The sequence below is a fragment of the Chelonoidis abingdonii genome, chromosome 1 (genome assembly GCF_003597395.2).
Source record: "Chelonoidis abingdonii isolate Lonesome George chromosome 1, CheloAbing_2.0, whole genome shotgun sequence".
Classification (NCBI taxonomy): Eukaryota; Metazoa; Chordata; order Testudines; family Testudinidae; genus Chelonoidis; species Chelonoidis abingdonii.
This window is the reverse complement of record NC_133769.1, coordinates 154,270,260-154,296,774: the sequence shown is the minus strand read 5'-3', so window position 1 is coordinate 154,296,774 and position 26,515 is coordinate 154,270,260. Positions and strand designations below refer to the sequence as shown.

Here is a 26,515-nt window from a genome sequence, read left to right as displayed (position 1 = left end):
AATAATGCATATTTGGATACTTGTGATGAAGTGGGAATTTCCAGTAATATTTGCACGAATCCTAGGTGTGCCTCATTTTCCCCTATATTTTGCATTGCTACTCAGTGGGGAAAAAATAATTAAGTTTGCTCTCATGGCTGACTAAGGCCTTATCTACTCTACAAACAGTGAATGCGCACACACTGTGATGTGACTTTTGGCAGCAAAAATGCCCTGTTTTGGCAAAAAAATACAACCACCCTGAAAACAGACATAAGTCTTTTTCCTCTAAATTTTTGTCGACAAAGTGCCAGCGTAGGCACCACGCTTGATTTTATCGATTTAATTGGCCTCCAGAAGGTGTCCGACAATGCCCATCGTGACCACTCTGGTCAGCAGTTTGAACTCCACCCCTCCCCCTTAGAAGCCCCCTTTGAATTTCTGAAATTCCATTTGGCAAGGAGAGGTCTCATTGCATCTTCCCAGGTGACCATGGCAGGTTATTGCAGCAAATGCTCTCTCACTTGAACTACTGCGGAGCTGCTGGATCTGCTCAGTATATGGGGAGAGGAGGCCGTGCAGTCTCAGCTGCGTTTGAGCCATATGAATTGGGATATGTACAGGCACATTTATTGAGGCTTGTGCAAAAAGGGCTACGATTGAGACACGCTGCAGTGCAGAGCGAAGATAAAGGAGCTGAGCCAGGCATACCATAAGGCGAGGAGGCAAACCATCACTCTAGTACTGCACCTAAGACCTGCCAGTTCTGTAAGCAGCTGGATGCTATCCTTGGTGGCGACCCCACCGCCAAGAGCCCTGTGGATACTTCAGCTGGCCTGGATGGGGTGGAAAGAGGACCTAACCTGGAGGACAAATTCATTGATGAAGAGGTGGAGTTAGATGTCAATGTGGAGCTCCTGGAGAGGTCACCTGGTGGGGCAGGCAGCCAGGAACTATTCACCACTCCAGAGGTGTCTAGTCAGTCTCAGTACTTGCTCTCTTACAAGCAAGAAGTAGGAGAGGAGATGCCTGGTCAGTGGCTGTGGTTTCTGTAGTGAGGAGGTGGGTGCAGGGTATAGAAATGTAGAAGGCTAGCTGTGTTTCTGTGAGCTGGACATTTCCCTGTGTAGCTAATCAGTATGGTGGAACAGGGTGTTGATGCACCCTGAGATCTCATGGGAATCCTCCAGAGAGAGCTCCAGGAAAGTTTCCTGGAAGTTCTTGGCAATCTGCTGCCGAAGGTTCCATGGCAGAGCAGCTTTGTTCCTTCCCCCATTGTAGGGAACTTTCCCACGCCATTCGCAATCACTTGGGCAGGAACCAAAGTGGCACACAGGCAAGCAGCATAGGGAGCAGGGCAGACGCCACAAGCATGTAGTAGATGTACCCTCGCTTCCCTGCTTATCCTTTGGAGTGAGATATCTGCTACAATGACTTCCACCCAAGGCCAGTGCAAGGATGTTTCGCACCCTAGGCGAAACTTCCACCTTGCACCTCCCCCCACCCGCGGCAGCTCTCCTGCTCCGCTCTGAGGAATCCCCCTTGCCCCCCACGGTAGTTTTCCCCTCCGCCCTGAGGCACGCCCCCCGTAGCATCTCCCTACCCCCTATCCTCCGCCCTGAGGTACCCTCCCTCGCCCCAGCCCACCCCTGCTATGAGCACGAGCACGCTGTCGCTGCTTCACTTCTCCCACCTCCCAGGCTTGCGGCGCCTAAGCTGATTGGTGCCGCAAGCCTGGGAGGTGGGAGAAGTGAAGCAGCTCACCCCTGCCCCGCCTCCTCCCCAAGCACGCCGTGGCTGCTTCACTTCTCCCACCTCCCAGGCTTGCGGCGCCAATCAGCTTAGGCGCCGCAAGCCTGGGAGGTGAGAGAAGTGAAGCAGCCACGGCGTGCTCGGGGAGGAGGAGGTGGGGCAGGGGTGAGCTGGGGAGGGGAGTTCCCCTGCGTGCCTCCCCCTCCCTCTTACTTGCTGCAGGTGGCCCTCCTCGCGCTCCCCTTCCACAGCTCCCTCCACCTAAATGCTGGCAGCGACCAGGGCAAACGAAGATCCGGCCTCCGCGGTCGCTGCCGAAGAAAATGGTGCCCCCCAAATCCCAGTGCCCTAGGCGACTGCCTAGGTTGTCTAAATGGTTGCACCGGCCCTGCTTCCACCTGTGGAAAAGTGTGGGTGAATTTTAGATTTTTTCCTCTAGTTGGCTGCACCACAACCCTTGTAGAGTGAGTGTTCTTTTCCCCATGTGGACTGTCCCCGCAATACTCATCATGCATTGGGAGTTTGCAGAGATGTGTGCTTGCCAATGGTCAGTGAAAAACTGATTGTTATGTTACAAAAGGTGTATTTTACTGAAATGTTTCAATGCTGTGAGTGAATTTAACAATCATGCTTCTGTGCATTGTTCTTGTGCTTTGGCAGATGTGACCTTCAGGTGACCCATACACATGAGCCGAGTGTCTTCCCCAGATAAGAAAGCGCCCAAGACAGAGCAAAGAAGACATGTTCTGGGAGGTACTGCACTCTTCCAATGCAGAGAAAAGGGAACAAAAGGATTGGAGAGAAGCTGAAAGGCAGGACAGAAAAGAAAATCAGGTGTCTGTTAAGGACACTACTGAGCAGATGATTAAAGTCATGGAGGGGCAAACGGAGATGCTGAAGTCTTTAATAGTGCTGCAGACTGAGCAGATCTGTGCCTGCCCTCTTCGGCAGCACATTCAGAACTCTTTTCCGCGCCTCCTCCGCCCCCCAACTCCACCCATGCAGTTCTTTCCACTTTCCAGGACTTCTCAGTTTCCCCTTCACTCCACCCCCTCAGACAACTTTCATAATGATAGCTGGACCTACACACAGCTCTGGTGTCCTTGTGCCACAGTGCTGGGGTGAGCTTCACACACGGTTCCAGGAAGGTGGCTTTCTACATCTGAAAGTTCTGTAGCCACTGCTCATCATCCTACACCTGCATGACAACACGATCCGACCATTCAGTGCTTGTTTCCCAAACTCAGAAACGACATTCCATGTTCAGCTGCTCTGTGAATCCCAAAAGCAATATAAAGTTGCTCCTATCCATATTACACAGCATGTCAGCCAACTGGGAGTCTTCTTCAATTAGGAACTTTGCAACTAACTGTACTGCCATCCACGATGTCTTCATGGCAGTTAACAGAGCATAGGAGAGCAATGCAGGATCCATCCCTTCTCATAAAGATGCCAGGGTGCACAGCAAAGAAGGGCCATTGAAAAATGCCACGAAAGAAAGTCGGAAACTCACCAAGTTCTGAGACAGAAAGCAATACATCACAGGACACTGAGCCAGGTCCCAAGACGCACCGTGATCTGGTCCACCTTCCCACAACACTTAGCGACAGACGGTATCGAGCTGGTACCCACAGTGCAATACTCACATTGTCGATGATAGTGCCCCAACTGTGGACGCCCTCTGCTGACTTTTATTATGCCGATTTCTGAGTGTTGACGTCACTTTTGTCAACAAAACTTGGTAGTGTAGACAAGGCCTAAGAAACATAGGTGTGTGTGTCACCTCTCTGCCTAGGTAGAATGAATAGAGTCAGTAGGGAACTGACTGAAATCAATCCAGATCAACAAGGAGTCCAAGAAAAACAATTTGAGAAACAGGGATTGATACTCTCAGTAGAGAAGCTGAGCAGAGACCCCCCACTTAAGAACAAAGGGCTGAGAGGTGTGAGATGGGAGAATAAACGAAGGCTCTGGAAAAAGACTGTGGGCTCTCTCACCTGGGAACTGACTAAGGAAGGAAGTCAGAAAGAGAGACAGAACCTGAAAATGGAGTTCACTACAGTGTCACTGATGAATTATGGCTTGACCAGAATGCTTTAACCTTCATTTCTCTATGCTAACCTAAGAACTTCCAGTGCGGTGGTCCAGTTGATTAATAAATCCCAATCTGTTTTGAACATGCTGTTTGGGGTGTCACTGCAAATATTGGGTCAGGTGCATTAGTCCCTGAAGAGCACACAAATCTCTAATGCTGATGATGCTTATTAAAAAAAAAATACATGTTTATTAAATCTGTGACTGCTCTCCTTGGGAGAAATTGTATCTCTTGTGCACTGCAGTTTTATCCTCATTCTGCCATATATTTCGTGTTATGGCAGTCTAAGATGATGACACAGCATATGTTGTTCAATTTAAGAACACTTTCACTGCAGATCTGACAAAAGACAAAGAAGGTACCAATTTGAGATTTCTAAAGATGGTTACAGCACTCGACCCAAGGTTTAAGAATCTGAAGAGCCTTTCCAAATCTGAGAGGGACGAGGTATGGAACATGCTGCAAGAGAGTCTTGAAAGAGCAACACCCTGATGCGGAAATGGGTTTTTCTGTGACTCAGATGATGAAAATGAATGTGCATCAGTGTGCACTGCTTTGGATTGTTATCGAAAAGAACCTATCACCAGCATGTAAACATCCTCTGGAATGGTGGTCGAAGCATGAAGGGGAATACGAATGTTTAGCATATCTGGCACGTAAATATCTTGCAACGCCAGCAACGACAGTGCCATGTGAATACCTGTTCTCACTTTCAAGTGACATTGTAAATAAGAAGTGAGCAGCATTATCTCCATAAATGTAAACAAACTTGTTATTTCTTAGTGATTGGCTGAACAAGAAGTAGGATTGAGTGGACTAGTAAGCTCTAAAGTTTTACATTGTTTTATTTTTTAATGCAGTTATGTAGAAAAATTCTACATTTGTAAGCTTCACTTTCACAATAAAAAGAGATTGCATTACAGTACTTGTATGAGGCGAATTGAAAAATACTATTTCTTTTGTTTATCTTTTTTACAGTACAAATATTTGTAATAAAAAAAAGTAACATAAAGTGAGCACTATACACTTTGTATTCTGTGTTTTAACTGAAATCAATATATTTGAAAACGTAGAAAGCAACCAAAAATATTTAAATAAATGGCATTCTATTATTATTTAACAGTGTGATTAAAATGGTGATTAATCATGACTTTTTTTAATCTCATGATTAATTGTGATTAACTTTTTTTAATAATTTGACAGCCGCAATGTAAATGTATTCTCATTGTTTTCCAAAATACTGGAAGTAACTGCAGGTGGAGAAACCATATTCCTTTGTTTAGAGTGAGGTAGCTCCTGTTTGTCTGGCAAACATATTTTAAGAATTACAATTTCAGTATATGTTCATAAATTTGCATCAGTTACTTGCACCTATATTACACAACAATACTAATAATCAGTCAGTTATGAGCTTTCCATTGACATATTACATGACATCTTTCAGAGACAGATTATGACAACACCGAGTTGGGGCATACTGGGCTAGGCAGGTCAGCTGATACTCACTGCTAGATATCAGGGCACCTTTTCCCCTCGGGCTGTGCTTCATATCCCCTCTCAAACTTTTTTTTTGCTAGACCGAACAAGCCAAACTCCTCCAGTCTCCTCACATAAGATAGGCTGTCCATTCCTCTGATCATCCTAGTAGCTCTTCTCTGTACTTGTTCCAGTTTGACTTCCTCCTTCTTGAACATGGGTGAACAGACTTGTGAAACCTCCAGATGAGGTCTTACCAGTGCCTTATACAATGCATTAATGCTTCTTTATGTCTAGTGGGAATGCCTCGCCTAATATGCTCTAGGATGGCAATTGCCTTTTTCACAGTTACATCACATCTGTAATTGCTCAAAATCTATATGTTGACAACCCTGACCAGTGCACACTTCTTTTCCCACAAAGGTCAAGGTATCTGTGTTGTCAGTTCCAAACTGTCTCTCTGGAAACACCACATTAATCTGCACAGAGATGAGGAAGTAGCTACTTGCTCCTCCCTCTCCACTGACTCACCTTCCTGGGGCTAGTAAAACAGATTTTTTCAAACAGCCAGTCTAAGACCTGCCTACCAAACATCCTCATTTCCTGCCCCTCTGTAGTTCCCTGTCCCCGCTCCCTGCTCCTCACAAAGTTCTCTGCCTCCAGCTCCTGCCAGTCCCCACAATAAAACAAAAAATTTGGGTAGACTGGCTACTGACTATTCTGCTGTATTCATAGTAAACCTCCCCATAAAATAAAAACATGTTATAACAGACACAACACATAGCAAGCAACATGAGTTATTACATCTTTATGCCACAGCTGCATAAAGACCTGGACTAGAAATGTCAGTGGTGGCTGTTCACCAGGAACCATGGTGTAAGCACATTGTCTTGAACTACATAGATAGGGCCCTACCAAATTCACAGCCATGAAAAATGCCTCACGGACCGTGAAATCTGGTCTCCCACAGTGAAATCTGGTCTTTTGTGTACTTTTACCCTCTACTATTCAGAGTTCATGGGGAAGACCAGTGTTCCTCAAATTGGGGATCCTGACCCAAAAAGGAGTAACAGGGGGATTGCAAGGTTATTTAGGAGGGTTGCAATATTGCCACTATTACTTCTGCACTGCCTTCAGAGCTGGGAAGCTGGAGAGCAGTGGCTGTTGACCAGGCACCCAGCTCTAAAGGCAGGGCTGTGCCAGCAGCAGGGCCCTATACATAGGCAAGCACAAAGTGGCTGCAAAGAAATCCTCTCGCTTTTTTTTCTTTATTGGCATATATGCACTATAATCCTTTCCGTCTGCAAATCTATGCAAGCTAAAAAGTGAACATGTTCTTAAATGTCATATGCAATTTGGGTCCCCCAAAGGTGGGTGAAATGTATATTATATATATTTTCCAGACCTGAAGAAGATCTCTGTGCAAGCTCAAAAGCTTGTTTCTCTCATGAACAGCAGCTGATCCAATAATTACCTTCCCTATCTTGTCTCTCTAATATCCTGGTACCAAGACAGCTACAACAATACTGCATGAGACATTTTGACATGCATCAAAAAGACTCCACTAGAATCTTTTTTTCAAAATGCCTATTTTTGGCCCACAACCCAAATGACCCAATATTTTCTGCACTCCAAGGCATAGCAAATGTCAAGAAAATCCACACAAGCATGTGGACTTTAGAGGACTCTGAAGCATTGTTCTTTAAACAGGAAAGACAGAAGCACAATGGAGGAAAAGGACTCCTGTATACATCCATTTGCAGCATAGGAGGGCCTGAATGGTGTGAAATGGCCCATTCATTGTAATGAGACGTTCTCAACTGAATGAGAATACCCCATGGAGGTGACTGCTATCTGCAAAAATAGCTCTAAGATGTGTGACCTGCTCAATTCATCTCAGTGCATGTCCATCCCCCCAGCCCCCGCATGCTTTAGATGCTGTGGTATGCACAAAGTATGCCTGTTCTCAGCTCCCCACCCAAAAGGGCAAGCCCCACCCAGAACTCAGCTCACAGGGCGAGAGTCTAATGCTTGTAGCTGGACACATGCCCCTCAGAACCTGGCACGCACTAGGGGCAGTGAAAGGGCTCAGACACCCCGAGAGAAACAAGGCCTCTTCATATGAGGGGGGACTCAGCCCCCCTGGAGGGGCAGGAGCCCTCCATATGTTGTCACAGACATGGGAAGGGAGAATGTGGGATTGACAGGTGCCCCTGCCCCTAGTCTACCCCAGTCCTCGTGACACTCAAATCCACGTCCTACTTCCCAATGTCCCACCCCCTCCACTCAGGAATACCCATGATGCAAAGCAACTGTAACAGAACTACACCATCACCCTTGCAGGTCTTGTTGTAGGTGGTATGGGCAAGGAAACAGAAGACATTGCCAAAGTGCCACTGTATTCCAGCTACCTTCAGATGCTGAAATAGTCCTTTGGGGCCAGGGACAGCTATGTTTAAATTACAGCAGCTGTGAATATGCTCCAAATTCTGCCAGGCAAACTGGTCACCAGTTTTTCTAAAAGATATGTTTTTAGTTCACAAAGAACTATTTCAGGGAAATGCTATTGTCTGTGTTCTATAGGATGATCACAATGGTCCCCTCTGTCCTTGGAATCTATGAGGTCAGAAGGGATCACTGTGCTCGTGCAGGAGGTGAGACTAGATGATCACAGCAACCCCTATTTGAACTACAGCAGATCTTTTAGAAAACCTCTAATCTGAATTGTAAAATTGCCAGTGACTGAGAATCTACCATAACCCTGGGTAAATTGCCCCCATGCTTAATTACCCTCACTGCCTTTATTAGCAGTCTGAATTTGTCTAGCTTCAATATCCAGACACTGGATCTTATTATACCTTTGTGTACTATACAAAAGAGTCCATTATCAAATATTTGTTCCCCATCTGGGTACTTAGGACTGTGATCAAGTCAGTCCTTAACCTGCCCTTGGTTACACTTAAATGATTGAGCTCCTGGACTCTACCACTATAAGACATGTTTTTCAATACTGTAAATAAGGCATACAATTTTTGACAGCCGCAGTAAGGAACCATTGGAATACTTTACCAAAGGCTGTGGAGCATTCTCTCTCCATCACTGGCAATTTTTCAATCAAGATTGAATGTTTTTCTAAAAGATCCGCTCTAAGAATTATTTGGGGGAAATTTTATGGCCTGTGGCACACAGGAAATCCGACAAGATGATCTCAGGGGTCCCTTCTCAGGCTGAAATATATGAATCATTCTCAAGGCTCTGCTCTGAATCCTCTCCAATTTATCAATATCCTTCTTGAATTGTGGATGCCTGAACTGGACACAGTATTCCTGTAGGGGCTGCACCAGTATCAAGTATAGAGGTAATATAATTTTCCAACTCCAACTCTGTCATAAACAGAAAGTTAAGGGTTAATGCCTCTTTTACCTGTAAAGGGTTAAGAAGCTCAGTGAACCTGGCTGACACCTGACCAGAGGACCAATAAGGGGACAAGATACTTTCAAATCTTGGTGGAGGGAAGTCTTTGTTTGTGCTCTTTGTTTTGGGGGTTGTTCGCTCTTGGGACTAAGAGGGACCAGACGTCAATCCAGGCTCTCCAAATCTTTCTAAACCAGTCTTTCATGTTTCAAAATTGTAAGTAACAGCCAGGCAAGGCGGATTAGTTTTATTTTTGTTTTCTCAACTTGTAAATGTCCTTTTTTGCTGAGAGGATTTTACCTCTGTTTGCTGTAACTTTGAACCTAAGGCTAGAGGGGGTTCCTCTGGGCTATACGAATTTAATTACTCTGTAAAGTATTTTCCATCCTGATTTTACAGAGATGATTTTTACCTTTCTTCTTTAATTAAAAGCTTTCTTTTTAAGAACCTGATTGATTTTTCCTTGTTTTACGATCCAAGGGGATTGGATCTGCACTCACCAGGGATTGGTGGGGGAAAGAAGGGGGGATGGTTAATTTCTCCTTGTTTTAAGATCCAAGGTTTTGGATCTGAGCTCATCAGGGAACTGGTGAAGTCCCTCAAGGCCACCCAGGGAGGGGAGAGTTTGGGGGGGACAGGAAGTGCTCCAGACACTAAAATTTCTGGATGGTGACAGAGTTACCAGATCTAAGCTAGTAATTAAGCTTAGAAGTGTCCATGCAGGTCCCCACATTTGTACCCTAATGTTCAGAGTGGGGAAGGAACCTTGACAAACTCGATATTCCCATTTATGAAAAATCCATCACATACGAAATGGTGAGGATTGGCATTACAATCTGTACTGTTTTGTGTGCATGTGTGTCTGGGGTCTGACATTTATGAAAAAAATGTGAAATTGCCAGTAAGGAGGTGTCACATCAGAGAGTAACAGAGCTCTCATGACCGCTTAAGAACACAGAGCTCATTTCTTGGCAATATAGTGAAATTTAATCTTTATATGATGAGATATCCTTCATAGATTCTAGGACTGGAAGGGACCTCAAGAGGTCATCGAGTCCAGTCCCCTGCCCCCATGGCAGGACCAAATACTATCTAGACCATCCCGGATAGACATTTATCTAACCTACTCTTAAATATCTCCAGAGATGGAGATTCCCCAACCTCCCTAGGCAATTTATTCCAGTGTTTAACCACCCTGACAGTTAGGAACTTTATAGTAATTCTCTTCTCTCCTCTGTATTTCAACTTTTTGGTAAACTATTAGTGTAGATAAGCCCCTTCTAAGGGAAAGCAACGCCAGCTGTCTGCAAACGTTCATGAAACATGCTGTTTCACTGACTGAAGGGTTGTACTTTACAAATTCAAGTCAGTTGTAGGACGAAAAGGTTCATTCCATTTCACTGGCATGCATCTCCATAAGTTTCTTTAAGAAACCTGAACAAAAGATACATTGCATATCAATCTTCTGGAAAAGGATTGTTTTGATTATCTGTGAATAGCCTGTCAGGTATTCCACATCCCTATTCCTCTATTTTCAATGACAGCTTTCAGAGTGAATTTATCCACCTGAATTTTATTATCATCTCACCCAGAAAGAGATGCCACTTTGACGATGGTTATCAAAATAAGAAAAGACAATCACATAAAAGAACTGTTTTATATCTGAGGCCAACAAAGGAAAACACAATAAATAATTGGGCTTTTTATGCTGTGTAGATTTAATATAAGTAGCCTAGTTCAGAGAAAATAAAATGATAAATCATCCCTTTTATGATGTTAATAAATAAAATTGATGAGAATACTTTGTTAGGATGGCATATAGCCCTCATCCTCCCACACGCATGCAAAGACCACTAAAATAAAGTTTGCTTTGTTCTTTTTACATAATAAATTTTTTAAACATAGCAATATGCTATGGTGTAAATTTCATACAATTTCAGGCTTGTATCATATGTAAAGAATGATCGTCTATCCATTACTAGGGTTCTGTTATTTTAGGGCATTATTTTAGTGTTTTACTTGTTTGCTGCTGCTGGGGTTTCTTTATTTGGTTTTATCAATCAAATTTGGAGTTTTTATGATCCACAAAGTTCCATATTGTAAGAAAAAACAAGAATTCTGGGTCGAGGGGGTGACTTTAAGCAGTTCTTTATCTCTCTTGACAATCCATTCTTTGTGCCAAACAAGGTAGAGCTGATTTATGAGTTTAGAAAGTCCACATGAAGCTTTTCGTTAAGTAGTCAGTAATTCTGGAAATGTATATTCTGAGAGAATATCTATCTGTAATTTGACAATATCCTTAAAACATAGTTAAAATCAAAGGGGATTACAAAACGGTATTCAACAAAACTCTCAAAGTTCCAAATGAAATACGTGACAAACAATTTTCTAGCAGTTCAGAGTAGTCTACGCCAAATAATCAAGGAAGGAATTTGTTTGTCAAAATACAGAGGGAGAGGATTAAAGTTTCACATATTCCATTTCTAGCCAAAAGCTTTTGAGGTTAAAACTCAGAATCCAGGTTCAGTCAGAGAGAAAGAGTCCTTGCAGTGAGAAAAGGAAGTGATTAATTCTCACATGAGCTGAGAGATGAAAATCATGGAAGACAAGCTTCCCAAGAAAGAGCACTGATGACACCATGAAACGATGGATTTGAACAACTTTATATTACTTGTCCTCATTATGGAGAAGCCAGTAGACTTTTCATAGTTAAGGCTGTAGCCTAGTTCCTATTATAAGCCCTCTATTTTTCACTCCGCTCTAAAATTTGCAAATAAAGACTTATGGGGTTGAAAATCAGCGAAGTGATTCTGGAGCAAATGTAAAACTTTTCTATCACGTTTCATGCAAATTGAATGAGGGGTTCCTGAACTATGGATCTCCCATAACTGATTGGCATTCTGTTTGCAAGTTCTTATACCTTTATGTGCTTACTCTTAACTTAAAAAGTACACGGGGTACAGGCAAAAACACATCAGTGAACTCCACTGGATGAGGATTATGCCCTTCATTGGTTTTGGGAGCACCCAAGTACAGAAAATAAAAGATTTGGAGTTCTTTTCTGGAACATTAGCTCCAATTAACCATCTTCAGATTGCTGCAATATAAAAGAGGGTTATTACTGCCTGCTAATTATCCTCACCAAGTTCACCAGCCAGAGAAACTGCAATCAAGGGTAGAGCTGATACTGCATCCCTTGAGAGTGCTTTAGAGAGAGCCCCTCATCCATAGTAGACATGGGCAAAATGGAACCACCAACATTGCTTTCAATATCAAAATATCCTTTGGTCCATGTGAAGGAGCACCAGACACAGAGCAAGGAAACCATGGAGGCAGATTCATTTGACTTGAATGGCCTCCACAGATTTACACTCACTGAGAATCTAGCCCCATTAGCCCACTATTACTCATAATTCTATGCAGTTTACAAGCTGCCTTCTTGAGGAAGACTTACCCCTACTTTAGGGAGAAGCGAAGAGTCTCCCATCTCACAAATGAACAACAAAGGGTGGACGATGTCACACATGTGTAGCTGGAATAAAACTGACATCTCTAACATGGAAGGTGAAAATCTCATCCATATAGCCACATTGTCACTCAAGAATAAGAGACAAAATCTATTTGCTTTGTTATGCTGTCTGCAAATATGATTATTCTTGCATAACCCATTCTCACAAAGCACTTTGAGGCCAACAGCTATAAGTAAAGGAAAAATATAGTAAAAAAATAAATATCACCTAGGAGTCCTAATTCCTCTGCCCACTAGATACTACTCCCTTCCAAAAACTCTTAGTAAAACCCAAGAATCCTGATAGCCAGCAATCTACGGCTGCCTAATAAATAGTTGAAACTGAAGTTCTGTGTGTTCCAGCAGGAAGAGCTCTGCAGGAAGAGAAAGAATGGTTTTACAGTTAAGTCACTGATTGGAATCCAGGAGACATGGGTTCTGTACTTGGCTATACTATAGACTTCTTATTTGATGCAATTAAAACAGAATTTTCAGAGGTTACCACTAACTGTGTGTTACCACTAACTGCGTGTTCTTTATTTTCTGCGTACCCAAACTTCATACACTAAGGGTTTGATTTTCAGAAACGCTAAGCATTCAGCAACAATTGAAAGCTATGAGTGAACACTTTGAAAAATTAGGCTCTAGGTGTGTCAAGTTAGGCCTCCAACTATTAAGGCACCCTAATTAATGGACACTTTTGAATATTTTGTCCATAAATCTGTCCATAACTCAGTTCTTCATGTGCAAAATGGAGATAATACCTCCATTTCTCACAGGGATGTTGTGGAGATAATTTCATTAATGTTTATGAGGAGCTCAGATACCATATTAATGAACACCACAGAAAAGCCCAAGAATAAAGGATTTGAGTTGTGTGCAGTAAATAACGCATGAAGCCACACATTGAATTAATAAAAAAGAAACACTAAATCAAGTAAGCATTTGAGCACTGGCACCTGAGGTACCATGCATTCCCCATCCTATGCAGTGAATGAAATAGGGGTTCTTGTGGAACTAATAATATGTGTCAAGTATCTGAAGTGTAGTCGTGTTAGTCTGTATCCACAAAAACAATGTGGAGTCCAGTGGCTCCTTAAGACTAACAGATTTATTTGAGCATAAGCTTTTGTGGCTAAAAAACCCACTTCTTCAGATGTTTTTTACCCACTAAAGCTTATGCCCAAATAAATCTGTTCGTCTTTAAGGTGCCACTGGACTCCACGTTGTTTTAATAATATGTGATCATGTAAGTAAAGGCTACCTCATAGTGCATATGCAGAAAATGACAGAATTAACACTGCATGCACTATATAAATGAATGGTCATTTTTCCTGACAAAAATGATACCATAAGCTTAAAATATAACAAAATTTAAACACCAAAACTGTTAAATGTACAGTTGTGTCCTTAGCTACTCATGCTAAACATGAGACTTTAATTCCCCAAATTCAAATATTGGAAAAACAGGAAATGCAGAATTAAGGTTCTTCCACGTAGTCCAGTAAAAGAAAATTAGAGTTACAATACCACCCCCCCCACCCCGCACACACACACAAATACTGGAACAACAGGAAATGTAGAGTTAAGGTGACATGGCACACAGTTCAACCACAAACTTTAACTCTGTTCTTGTATAGATAGAAAGAGAAACTAAGAACATTACAACACTTTATCTATGTCTAAAATCTACTACTTTGTGCCCGCCACTACTCCAAATCAGGACTCCCATTCATACATTCCAACAGGACCCTCAACATGGTCTGACAGTGAGCAATTTCTACTGGTTGACAGAAATCACAGTGGTCACACTGAGCCTTTCCCTCATTATTTACTGGTTGCACAATCACAATTAAAGAGTCTAATAATGAATTACAGCACATCCTTAAATTACTTTTCTACAGTTCACACATGTAACCAAAGGAAAATATTCCCCACTTCCAAAAGAATGATGCAACAAGCTGCAGGCTTCCAAATCAGAGGTGGGGATGAGTGGTTGTGATGTGGGGCAGTATCACCTTAACTCTGCAATTACCACTTTTGGTACATTTGTGGAGGGGGAGGGGTTGTACACAGCCCTCATAAGGAAAGCAATGGACAGGTGCTGGCATTCAGACAAATTGCCTTGCTGAGGCTATTACACAGTGTAATGGAGTGGGATATGGGTCCCCATCTAGAGAGAGGTGACAGCCGGCAATCTGAGACCCGATGTGGCACTTCTGGAGAGGGTCTTGGAGCAGAGTGTTACAGATGCTATTATCCCAAAACTGTGACAGATGGCCCCCTGGTCATTCTGACAGCTAAGCCAATGGGATATATACAACCTGCTGATTTTATGTGGCAAAAAGGCTGAGATCACAAAGACAAATCAGTGAGTCTATACGAATTTTAAAGGCTAAGCTATTAATGAGGCAGAGGTCCTTGTGCAAGGCCAAATTAATTTAGCATCTCACGAAGGGGGACACTTAGATCTCACTGAAATTGTTACTACTGTATTATGTCTAGAGTAATACATGCACTCCCTGTCTGCGCAGGAAGGCAGTTGTCACTGCCACACATTTTGTTAACACTCAGAACACTGATGCTAGCCCAAAAGACAATATACACAATTAATAGTACAGTTCTCTTATTACAAATCTGTTCAAGTTTATGCTAGTCTAGTGCAGACAGGAGGCTCCTGAGCAGCCCTTCATTTGAGTAGAATCTGGGTGTTTGACCTAGTTCTGCAGAGAAACGATTACAAAGAACCCATGTAACACCACTTTTTGGAACTTAAGGCTCTGGTAACCACCTCTCTTCTGCTCCTTCAATTTCCTGGTCACCCACCTACTTTTTATGTCCTCTCTTTCTCATGCCTGAGTCTCTAGAAATACTCTCTTGCCCTGCTTTCTTTCTCCTGATATCATGTCTCCTCCCCCTCATGCTCTTTATATAGTCTCCCGCTTAGGTTCTATCACGTGCAAAACAGGAGGAGCCAGAGGCAAACATCCTGGGAACAATAACAGATGGCAGCAATCTTTACTAAAGTTAAATGTTTACAAGTAGAGTGACCAGACAGCAAATGTGAAAAATCGGGACAGGTGTTGGGGTAATAGGAACCTATATAAGAAAAAGACCCAAATATTGAGACTGTCCCTATAAAATCAGGACATCTGGTCACCCTATTTACAAGGCAGTTGCTCCTGAAATTATGAAGTATTTTAAACAAAATCTGAAATCACAAGATTGGTGATAAAACCACAAGAACTAGCTACTCTGCTTCTACAACTACATGAGAAGAAGGCAGGGGGCAGGGCTTCTTAGGCTACTTGGGGAGAGGAAGGAGCTTGTTCTGTGACAGCAAAAGCCAGAACTTGTCTCCATGGGCAGATGGTAAGACTTACAATATAACAGGCACAGCAGGATTTGTCTCCAGGGTGAGGGTACAGAGCTCACAATATAACAGACAGGGTGGGGTTTGTATCCATGGGGAAGGGGACAGGCTTGTCATGTAACAGGATGGAGACTCTCCCAGACTAGGAGGAGGAGGGGTTTGCTATGTAACAGACAGAAGGCGGGGCTCATCTCCATGGAGCCAAAGTTTATTATGTAACAGGTGGAGGAGTGGATGCCTCGCCATAAGGAGAAGAGCTCTCTATGTGACAGGGAGTGTGGTGAGAGAAAACACCTGGAACCTGCAGAACCCAGGAAAGAAGATGACACTGCTGCTGTCCTGCCTTCTACTGCTTCTTATTCCACATGTGCTTGCTCAGCACCTTGGAGTCATCAGAGTCATTCCAGAGAAGGGAGGGGATTACTGCTTCCTCTTCCCTTCTCACTGGGTGCCATCACTGCAGGATAAGAGTGGCAAAAACAAATGGCTTCAGCCACATCAGGACCTAACTTACTCAGCTTTGTGTTGTCTTCCTTCCTCCTTTGGCGAGGAGGATTGTGATGGTGGGGGACTCAGCACTAGAATCGCCTCAGTGAGGAAGGGTAACTGCAACTTCTTTGAGAACGGCAGACTCCAGAGAATAAATGGAACACAAGTGCTATTAATCCTTGGTGGAGATGCCCCAATATCCCTCACAGGAGGCAGTGGATTGGGCCACAACTGGGGTCATTGTGAGGAGAGCATTACTCCTGTAAATCTGCTCAGTGACATGGACATAATCTGTTTATTCTTCAAACACTTGGGCAGGCTCTTGAGATACAATATGGGGCTCATGTTCATCCTTGCCGTAGGCACAGTCGTCACTGGAGGCTACTGGGCGGGAAACATAGAGAAGAAAAGGCAGCAATACATGAAGTGCAGATGCAAAAATGAAGAAGATTTTGATGATGTAACAATTGACCCTGATGTCCTCTTTATCTGTGCAAGTGTAATAATGTCCTCCTTCATGCTGCTTGCTCTCTACTGCTTCTACGATACCTTAGTGGATATAATGATAGGATTTTTTAGCCTATATGCATCCATTGGGCTTTACAGTTGTTTGTCTCCCTCTGTGAACAAACTCCCATTTGGAGAATACAAACTCAATTTACCATATTTTCACAATGGTCCACAAGTTAGGACATTGTTCCTGGCAGGATTTTCTGTCTCCATCACTATCACATGGATGATCTTCAGAAATGAGGATCAGTGGGCCTGGGTCCTGCAAGACTTTTTAGGAATCTCTATCTGCCTTTATGTTCTAAAAACAATCCGCATGCCTACCTTGAAGAACTGCAGTTTGTTTCTAGCCGCTCTTTTGGTCTATGATGTGTTTTTTGTACTTATCACTCCTTTTCTAACCAAGTCTGGGAAGAGCATAATGGAACTGGCAGCTCTCGGACCATCTGACTCTGTCAGTCGTGAAAAGATCCCTTTTTTGTTGAAGGTTCCAATATTATCCTCTGCATCAACCTTTAATGACAGCCCCTTTACTATCCTTGGCCTTGGTGACATTGTAATTCCTGGTTTCCTGGTAGCCTACTGCCACAGATTTGATGTTCAGGTGCACTCCTCCAGAGTCTATTTTGTAGCTTCTACCATAGCTTATAGCTATGGCCTCCTGGTGACCTTTGTAGTATCAGCATTAATGCAAACGGGTCAGCCAGCTCTCCTCTACTTGGTGCCCTTTACGCTTACCACTAGCCTGATTGTTGCTCTTCTGCGCAAAGAACTCACCATTTTTTGGACAGGCAGTGGTTTTACAGAGGACTTATCTTGTCCTTCCTCAGGGATCAGCTATCCAGATACCCCAAGAGAGTCACATACAAAAGTGTGTCGACAAGAAAGGGAAGAAAAACTGATCAATTTCACATTCAATGAAGAACAGCTAGATAACTCCATTGTAGTGACAGAAGAATTGACCGATTTCAACATATACGTTGAACAGAACTCAGGCTCCATGCTATGTAAAGAAGAACCAATCAATCAACACGATGTTCAGCATAAGGGAGAAATTCTCAAAGCAGAGAAGAATGAGTCAGACTCTATGATAGAGGAAAAAGCTCCACAAACATACCCAGAAAACCTTGACATGTAATTATTAGGCTGGTTTTGCAATGACTGAAGAGTCTGTCTTGAAAATGGATCAAAAATGCAAGAACATTCAATCTCAGTGCAGTAATAAACCTATAACATGTAAATCATCTCTGTAAAATGCAGTGATTTCCTGTGTTCTGATATGTGCAGGTGACAGTTTTGACTAGACACCTGTACCGTTTGTTGTTATGCTAGAAAGGTACCAAGATTTTTTTCAAGTCATTTTATTAATGTTATTTCTAAAAGAAAAGGATAACCACTTTTACATTCAATTCTAGGTAATAATGATGTCAACATAAACGAACACATTGAAATAAAGAACTCGTACAACAGTATAATGTATAACAATTCAAACAGGAGACAATTAATGAAATGATAAAAAACACAACTATAAAGTAAAAACAAAAGGAAACTAGGCTACCCAGGATAATTCAGAAGAACTTAGGATACAATGTGAAAGATTTTCTTCAAGGTCTAGAAGTTTTCATACTGCCACGAACGACCCAGTCCTTTGTTTTCCATGTAAGAGTTCACTATTCAAATCCCAGACTCATCTCTCCCCATCCAAATGTTACACCAATATATAAAATATCTGAAGATCCATTTTAGTAAACTGGAAGTCTAAACTTTCAGGGAAGGTTCAGCTGAATATTTTATTTATATTTAGGCATTTCAATTATGACTATCAGCATAGTAACTGTGCCTCACAAACATTAATGAAAATATGCCCTACCTCAAGTTATGGGCTTCATGAATAATCAGTGGATGAAGTTCTGTACCCTCTATTAAGGTCAGACTAAATAGTCATAATGGTCCTAAAATCTATGAATAATCCATATTAATTCCATTTTATAGATGGGGAAAATGGAGGCCTTGAATAATTTTCCCAAGATCATACAGGGAATCTACTGCATTGCTGGGAAGAGAATCCAGCTGTCCATACTCCCAGTTTCTGTGCTTTAATCATAAAATCATCCATCCTCCCAGCACAAAGGGGATAGAGCAGAAAAGTGAATTTGGTCCGATGCACTGAAAAACCCTCTCTCCTCAAGCTAAAGATACTGCAGAACTCTGCATGTATCTTCCCCAAGAAAGCCTGGGAAGCATCCAGATGTGACAGATACCGCTACCCGAAAGATTATACAACGTCATTGTTCACCAAACAGGTACTTAATAAAAGTTTTGTGAATAAACAAAGGATTGTACAAGTCTGCACAATTTTAAGCCAAGGAACTAGCTGCTAAAACAAGACACTGTAAATCAAGTATTTTATTATTTTCCCATAGTACAATATTTGCATTTGTAACACCTAGGAGTAAATGTAGAAGAACTCTGATTGGAAGAAGGGATGGTAACAGATATAATCATAATATAAACTCTCTTAATTTCCACAGTACTCCATGATCAGGTTCCTCCACCACAAAAACAAGCACAGTTGATACTAATTTTTCCTCCTGTGAGCAATTATCAGCAGAGTCTTTAAAAATTGAAATACATCATGGAGACTACTATCCCATGTCTACACTCAGAAAACCAAGCATTTGTGAAGGTGTGTTAGCTAACATCTTTTAAGTAACATACTGTGTTAAACAACTTAGCACTCAGTATAGACAGGAACAAGCTATGTTTTGAAATGTGGTTGATTCGTACTCTGGGTTAAACACAACCGGCTAACACCTCTTTAAATACAACAATTGTCCTTGTCCAAGCTAAGAAAAAAATCTTGTTAGTTAAAGCATGTTAGAAAACACGTTAGTTAATACATTTTCTAACATGGCACATTTCCCTACTGTGGACTAGGACTTAGCGTTAGTTAAACTGCCACAACCAATATTTTGTTTCACGATTAAACAAACACCTATATTCTCCATGGTTGTCAGTACAGCATCTTTCACCAGCACTAAATGTATTGTTTTAAAAACAAAGAACCAGAATGAGATTCAGCATATAATCCCCCAAACAGTCAGCAGGCAGCAATAATTTCCAGCCACTGCTGACAGAGGCAAGTTTTATACCTGTGAGTTAGAGGTAAAAAGCTGAATCAATTCTGAGAATACTGTCCCGTATATCCAACCTACATTTCAAGATACTATGCAGGCTATATAAAGGTGAGATGATGGCCTTCCGATCCAAAACTGGATATATTAGAAGTTTTTCCCAGCAATCCCCATGCAGAGTGAAATCTAAATGTAGCCCTGATATAGAACAGGCATAATTCACAATGACTTCAGTGGGAACTGTACTTGTGAGATGAGTTTGGTCCTGTGTGCCTCAATCTTAGCCTATTGTTGTAGCAGGGTTATGGCCCCCTACACAAAAGATACCTGAAAAAACTGTCAAGGGTTTCTGCATTCAGGTACCTGTGTCCCTTGGGGAACAAGTGGCAGCTGATAAAAATTCTCTTTTGAGAGAGGCGGAACATCTTGAAACAAGGTATTTGTAAGCATTAGAGTCTAATGACTAGGTAACTAGGGTTGAGGTGACTACTTGTATAAGAAGGTTCAACTCTGTTAACAATGAAATTGAAAAAGCCTTGATAAAAAGAGCAAACTGGAGAAGGCACAGGCTGCTTCAAAGTCCTGGTAAAGGGTCTTCAGTTAGCCTAGAGATACTGTACAGTAATCAGCTTTAGATGAAAATTCCATGATCTCTGTAGAGTTGGGTAACACAGCCCATCCTACTTATTACATTAGCTCAAAAAAATACTGTGAAGCCAACAACTTCAAACCTTCCAATTGTGCACCTTTCATTTGATAGACTACTAATTTCCACACTTCCTTATGGTTTCCTTACCTCCTGTCCTGAAAGGTAATATGCTGCTAGAAGACCACCAATGAAGCGAATATTGACTTCAAAAACAGACACCTCTGAATTCTGGGAAGAGAGGAAAAAGTAAATGTTTAAAAAGCTTCTCTACGCAACAATCAAGGTATCAGAAGAAACTGTTATCATTAGGGTAGGCATAGACACAAATCCAAATACACATAAGGACTTGTAGTTTGCCAATATTTGGATTCACAAGGACAGCCCACTGGCAAATCTTCATGACAACAACCACCACAGCCTGTCTGCAACTCCCTTCTCCTGGCCAGAATCCCTCTCTCATATTCCTTCAAAAGTGCCCGCATCCCCACTACAGCCCACCGGCACTGTCCTATGTGCCTCCTCTCACTCTTTTCCCTTGAGCTTCCATAATTCATTTTCAGTATCTGTAGAATACTGATAAACACAAACAGCCCCCTAAAAATGGAATTGTCCCATCTCACTTCAGAATTCCAAATACAATGTATAATTTTTAGACCTAAATTATGGGAGAAAATCCTTGCCGTTCCTCCGCTCGCCCTTGTTTTCTGTGAGAGAGCTGCACAGAAACATATGACAAACTAGGAATTCTGGGACAATGTTATCTGATTACAAAAATCTTATCACTTCAGAATTAATGAAATTCTCATAATGTACCAACAATGTTAAAATATACACTTAATGCACATTACATTTAAGTTTAAAAAAATCTGCAATGAAATTATATTTGCCCCAGGAGTTAAGATTTTTCTTAAGGTAATTAAGCCAAATGTCTGGAAGGTAGGCCATGCTCATTCTTGCTGTCCTAAATCATGAAATATCTCATTCTCCCTGCCTCCTATTGTTATTTTATGGGTACCAGCACAGAAGTAGGCAAAGGAGAAACCTTATTGAACTCCCTGTGCAAGAAAAACACTGAAGAAAAAAAGAACACCTGACATGGTAAAATGTGTCAAAAGACAGCCAGATAAGCTCAGGATTGGAGGGTAGCAGGAAAATGGCCACATCTGTAGATTTATGTAGCATAAAAAGATATTTGTGACATCTTCACAAATCTCTGTTTAGATCCCCTCCTCTGCAAATCCCTACATTAAAATGGAGTAAGGGTTGAGAGTACATATCAGTAACATAAAGGTAAAAACGTACAAGATCTTGCAATAATCCCCCAAACAATTCTATGCAAGCAATAACCATACAATTATAATTAGTGAATAGTGATCTTTAAAGACACTTTAATGGACACCGTGTTGTCGTCACAAAGTAGACTTAAGGTTGCTTGGGTGCCCTAACTGTTCATTTCCATAATTTAACACATTTGATATCTTTTAAGCTTAACTTTCTGAACTTCCTGATTTAGGGATAATTACAACCCTCTTGCAGTTTTTTTAACTTTGTATTACTGACATGCACACTCAGCCTTAACTCATTATTAATTTAGTTTTTGTCTGAGAATTTCCTAGATTTTTAAAATTATTAAAAATTGAATACATGAACACTGAATAAAGGTATGCCTACACTGCAAAACAGGTTATGTTTTTAATTTGGGTGAGCTAACATGGGGAGCTAACTTGAGTTAAAATAGCAGTGAAGACACAGAATCTCGGCTTTTAACTTCCATTTGCAGATCAAGTTCAAGCCTGTCTCCCACATTCACCTACTCAATCCTTCAGTCCACTAGCCAGGTGAGCTTGGGACTTTATATTGAGTCCCAGAATCTTTAATTGACATTCATCTCTTCTCCAAAAAAGCCTCTAGAATTTGCATCATATGAGTTCTGGCATTTAGCATGTGGCCAGCATAATATCTTACTATATTTCCACATCTAGGTTTGCATTTCATATACTGCATGTACTACTGTACCATATTATCAAATATCAGAGGGGTAGCCGTGTTAGTCTGTATCCACAAAAACAACAAGGAGTCCGGTGTCACCTGAGAGACTAACAGATTTATTTGGGCATAAACTTTCGTGGCTAAAAAAAACACTTCTTCAGATGCATGGAGTGAAAATTACAGATATAGGCACAGATACAGTGCATGTGAAGAGAAGACAGTTACCTTACAAATGGAGAACCAGTGTTGACAAGGCCAGTTCAGTCAGGGTGGATGTGGTCCACTCCCAGTAATTGATGAGGAGATGTCAATATCAAGAGGGGGAAAATTGCTTTTGTAGTGAGCCAGCCACTCCCAGTCCCTATTCACTAGCCCCTGGCCTAGCCAGTCCCTACTAACCCATCAGAAGAGTCTGTCCTATCTTGGGGAATCTCTTTCTGCCCCACCACCCTCATGCACATGATTGTTCTGCAGTGATCTGGAAGACTACTTTTGCCGTCTCCAACTCAAGTAATATTTTCAACACACCACTGAACAGAGCATTAACCCACAGGAATACTCCTACCAACACTACAAGAAGAAGAATTCTGCGTGGACTCCTCCTGATGGTCGAAATGACAGATTGGATTTCTACATAGAGTGCTTCCGCAGACCTTAATAGGCTGAAATTGTGAACAAAGAGCATCACTATAACCTCAGCCATACAGAACGTACTGCCATCCACAGCCTCAGAAACAACTCTGATATTATCATCAAAGGGGCTGAAAAAGGAGGTGCTGTAGTCATCATGAAAGGGTTGGATTATGAACAGGAGGCTGCCAGGCAACTCTCCAACACCACATTCTACAGGCCACTATCCTCCGATCCCACTGAGGACTACCAAAAGAAACTACTCCATCTGCTCAAGAAACTCCTTGCTATAGCACAGGAACAAAGCTACACAGACACATGCTTAGAAACCCAACCAGGGTATTCTATCTGCTACCCAAGATCCATAAACCTGGGAATCCTGGATGCCCCTTCATCTCTTACAGCAGGATTATCTGGCTATTTGGACTCTCTCCTCAGACCCTATTCTACCAGCACTCCTAGCTACCTTTGAGACACCACCGACTTCCTGAGGAAACTACAATGCATTGGTGATCTTCCTGAAAACACCATCCTGGCCACCATGGATGTAGAAGCTCTGTACACCAATATTCCACACGAGGATGGACTACAAGCTGTCAGAGTCAGTATCCCTTATGAGGCCACGGCACACCTGGTGGCTGAGGTTTGTGACTTTGTCCTCACCCAGAACCATTTCAGATTTGGGGACAACTTATATCTTCAAGTCAGCGGCACTGCTATTGGCACCCACATGGCCCCACGCTATGCCAACATTTTTATGGCTGACTTAGAACAACACTTCCTCAGCTCTCATCCCCTAGCGCCCCTCCTCTACTTGCACTACATTGATGACATCTTCATCATATGGACCCATGGGAAGGAGGCCCTTGAAGAATTCCATCTGGATTTTAACAATTTCCACCCCACCATCAACCTCAGCCTGGACCAGTCCACACAAGAGATCCACTTCCTGGACACTACTGTGCAAATAAGTGATGGTCACATAAACACTACTCTATTACAGAAACCTACAGACCGCTATACTTACCTACATGCCTTCAGCTTCCATTCAGGACAATCATATGATCCATTGTCTACAGCCAAGCCCTAAGATACAACCGTATTTGCTCCAATCCCTCAGACAGAGGCAAACACCTGCAAGATCTTTATCAAGCATTCTTAAAACTACAATACCCAAATGGGAAAGTGAGGAAACAGATTGACAGAGCAAGATGGGTACCCAGAAGTCACCTACTACAGGACAGGCCCAACAAGGAAAATAACAGAACACCACTGGCCATCACGTACAGCCCCCCCAGCTAAAACCTCTCCAGCACATCATCAACGATCTACAACGATCATTTTCTTTCCTGGAAAACGATCCCTCACTCTCACAGACCTTGGGAGGCAGGCCAGTCCTCGCTTATAGACAGCTCCCCAACCTGAAGCAAATACTCACCAGCAACTACAAAGCACACCACAGAAGCACTAACTCAGGAACCAATCTGTGTAACAAACCTCATTGCCTACTCTGTTCCCATATCTTCTCTAGAAACACCATCATAGGACCCAATCACATCAGCCACACCATCAGGGGCTCTGTCATGGTATAATTTCCCACTCTGAACCTTAGCGTCCAAAAGTTGGGGTACCAGCATGAATTCCTCTAAGCTCAATTACCAGCTTAGTACTTGTAGTGCTGCCACCAACCAGGAATTCCAGTGCCTGGTACACTCTGGTCCCCCCAAAATCTTGCCTGGGGAACCCCAAGACCCAGATCCTCTGGATCTTACCACAAGGAAAGTAAACCCTTTCCCCCACCGTTGCCTCTCCCAGGCTTCGATGACATCTTCATCATATGGATCCATGGGAAGAAGGCCCTTGAGGAATTCCACCTGGATTTTCAACAATTTCCACCCACCATCAACCTCAGGCTGGACCAGTTTACACAAGAGATCCACTTCTGGATACTACAGTGCAAATAAGTGATAGTCACATAAACATCATCCTATACCAGAAAACCTGCCTGACCGCTATACTTACCTAACATGCCTCTAGCCTTCATCCAGGACACAGTCATACACATCCATTGTCTACAGCCAAGCCCTAAGATTACAACCAAATGTGCTCCAATCCCTCAGACAGAGACAAAACACCTACAAATCTTTTATCAAGCATTCTTAAACTACAATACGCACCTGGGGAGTGAGGAGACAGACTGACAGAGCGAAACGGTTACCCAGAAGTCACCTACTACAGGACAGGCCCAACAAGGAAAATAACAACACCACTGGCCATCACGTACAGCCCTCAGCTAAAACCTCTCCAGCACATCATCAACAATCTACAACCTATCCTGGAAAACAATCCCTCACTCTCACAGACCTTGGAAGACGGGCCAGTCCTGCTTACAGACAGCCCTCCAACCTGAACAAATACTCACCAGCAACTACACAACACCACACCACAGAAACACTAACGGTCAAGTGACAGCCAGGCTTACTGAACTTGTTAACCCTTTACAGTCAAAAGAGATATAAAGTACTTCTGTTCTATTAACTCCTACTATCTGTTTATGACAGGCTCATTCACCTGCACATCTACTAATGTGATATATGCTATCATGTGCCAGCAATGCCCCTCTGCCGTGTACATTGACCAAACTGGACAGTCTCAAATAAAAGAATAAATGGACACAAATCAGACATCGGGAATGGTAACACACAAAAGCCAGTAGGAGTACACTTCAATCTCCCTGGACACTCAATAACAGATTTAAAAGAAGCCATTCTTCAACAAAAAAAACCTTCAGAAACAGACTTCAAAGAGAAACTGCAGAGCTACAATTCATTTGCAAACTTAACACCATTAATTTGGGCTTGAATAGGGACTGGGAGTGGCATGCTCACTACAAAAGCAATTTTCCCTCTCTTTGTATTGACACCTCCTCATCAATTATTGGGAGTGGACCACATCTACCCTTACTGAACTGGCCTTGTCAACACTGGTTCTCCATTTGTAAAGTAACTGTCTTCCCTTCATGTGAACTATATCTATGCCTGTATCTGTAATTTTCACTCCATGCATCTGAAGAAGTGTGTTTTTTTATCCATGAAAGCTTATGCCCAAATAAATCTGTTAGTCTTTAAGGTGTCACTGGACTCCTCGTTTTGTAGATATTATCAAATATTCATAACTTTCATATTTTACAACTAAATTTGTCCAAGCTTTCACACGCTACTCATATGGAATACTTTAAAGTTTTGCTCAGGTAACATGTATGTTTAAAAGTCCAGCTGAGTTTGAAATATCCACTTCCTGAAAACATGAACACTCTATTTTAGAATCAGAAAAATATTTCTTTTCATATTTGCAAAAATATGGTATCTTGCTGACATTTTTCTTGCAGGTTTCCATTTCATGCCAATCATTACAACCAAGTTATGAACTGTGTTAACAGGAATTTATAGTGAAACCAACCTTTATGCACTAGCAGAATACAACTGTGGCCTGAACTTTAATTAAAAAAATAACTTTA

The 26,515-nt window shown here is 42.2% G+C and overlaps 1 protein-coding gene and 1 pseudogene across 1 annotated transcript in view; one reads left to right on the top strand and one right to left on the bottom strand.

The window, feature by feature from the left end:
- The window catches only part of MAN1A2 (mannosidase alpha class 1A member 2), a 334,119-nt gene that overhangs the window by 128,260 nt on the left and 179,344 nt on the right, over window positions 1–26,515 (bottom strand). Inside the window, exon 5 of the mRNA XM_075071704.1 lies at window positions 20,527–20,607. Coding sequence (XP_074927805.1) covers window positions 20,527–20,607 — 81 coding nt within the window. The remainder of the gene's footprint in view (window positions 1–20,526; window positions 20,608–26,515) is intronic.
- LOC116817814 (signal peptide peptidase-like 2B pseudogene) lies at window positions 15,920–17,734 on the top strand (annotated as a pseudogene).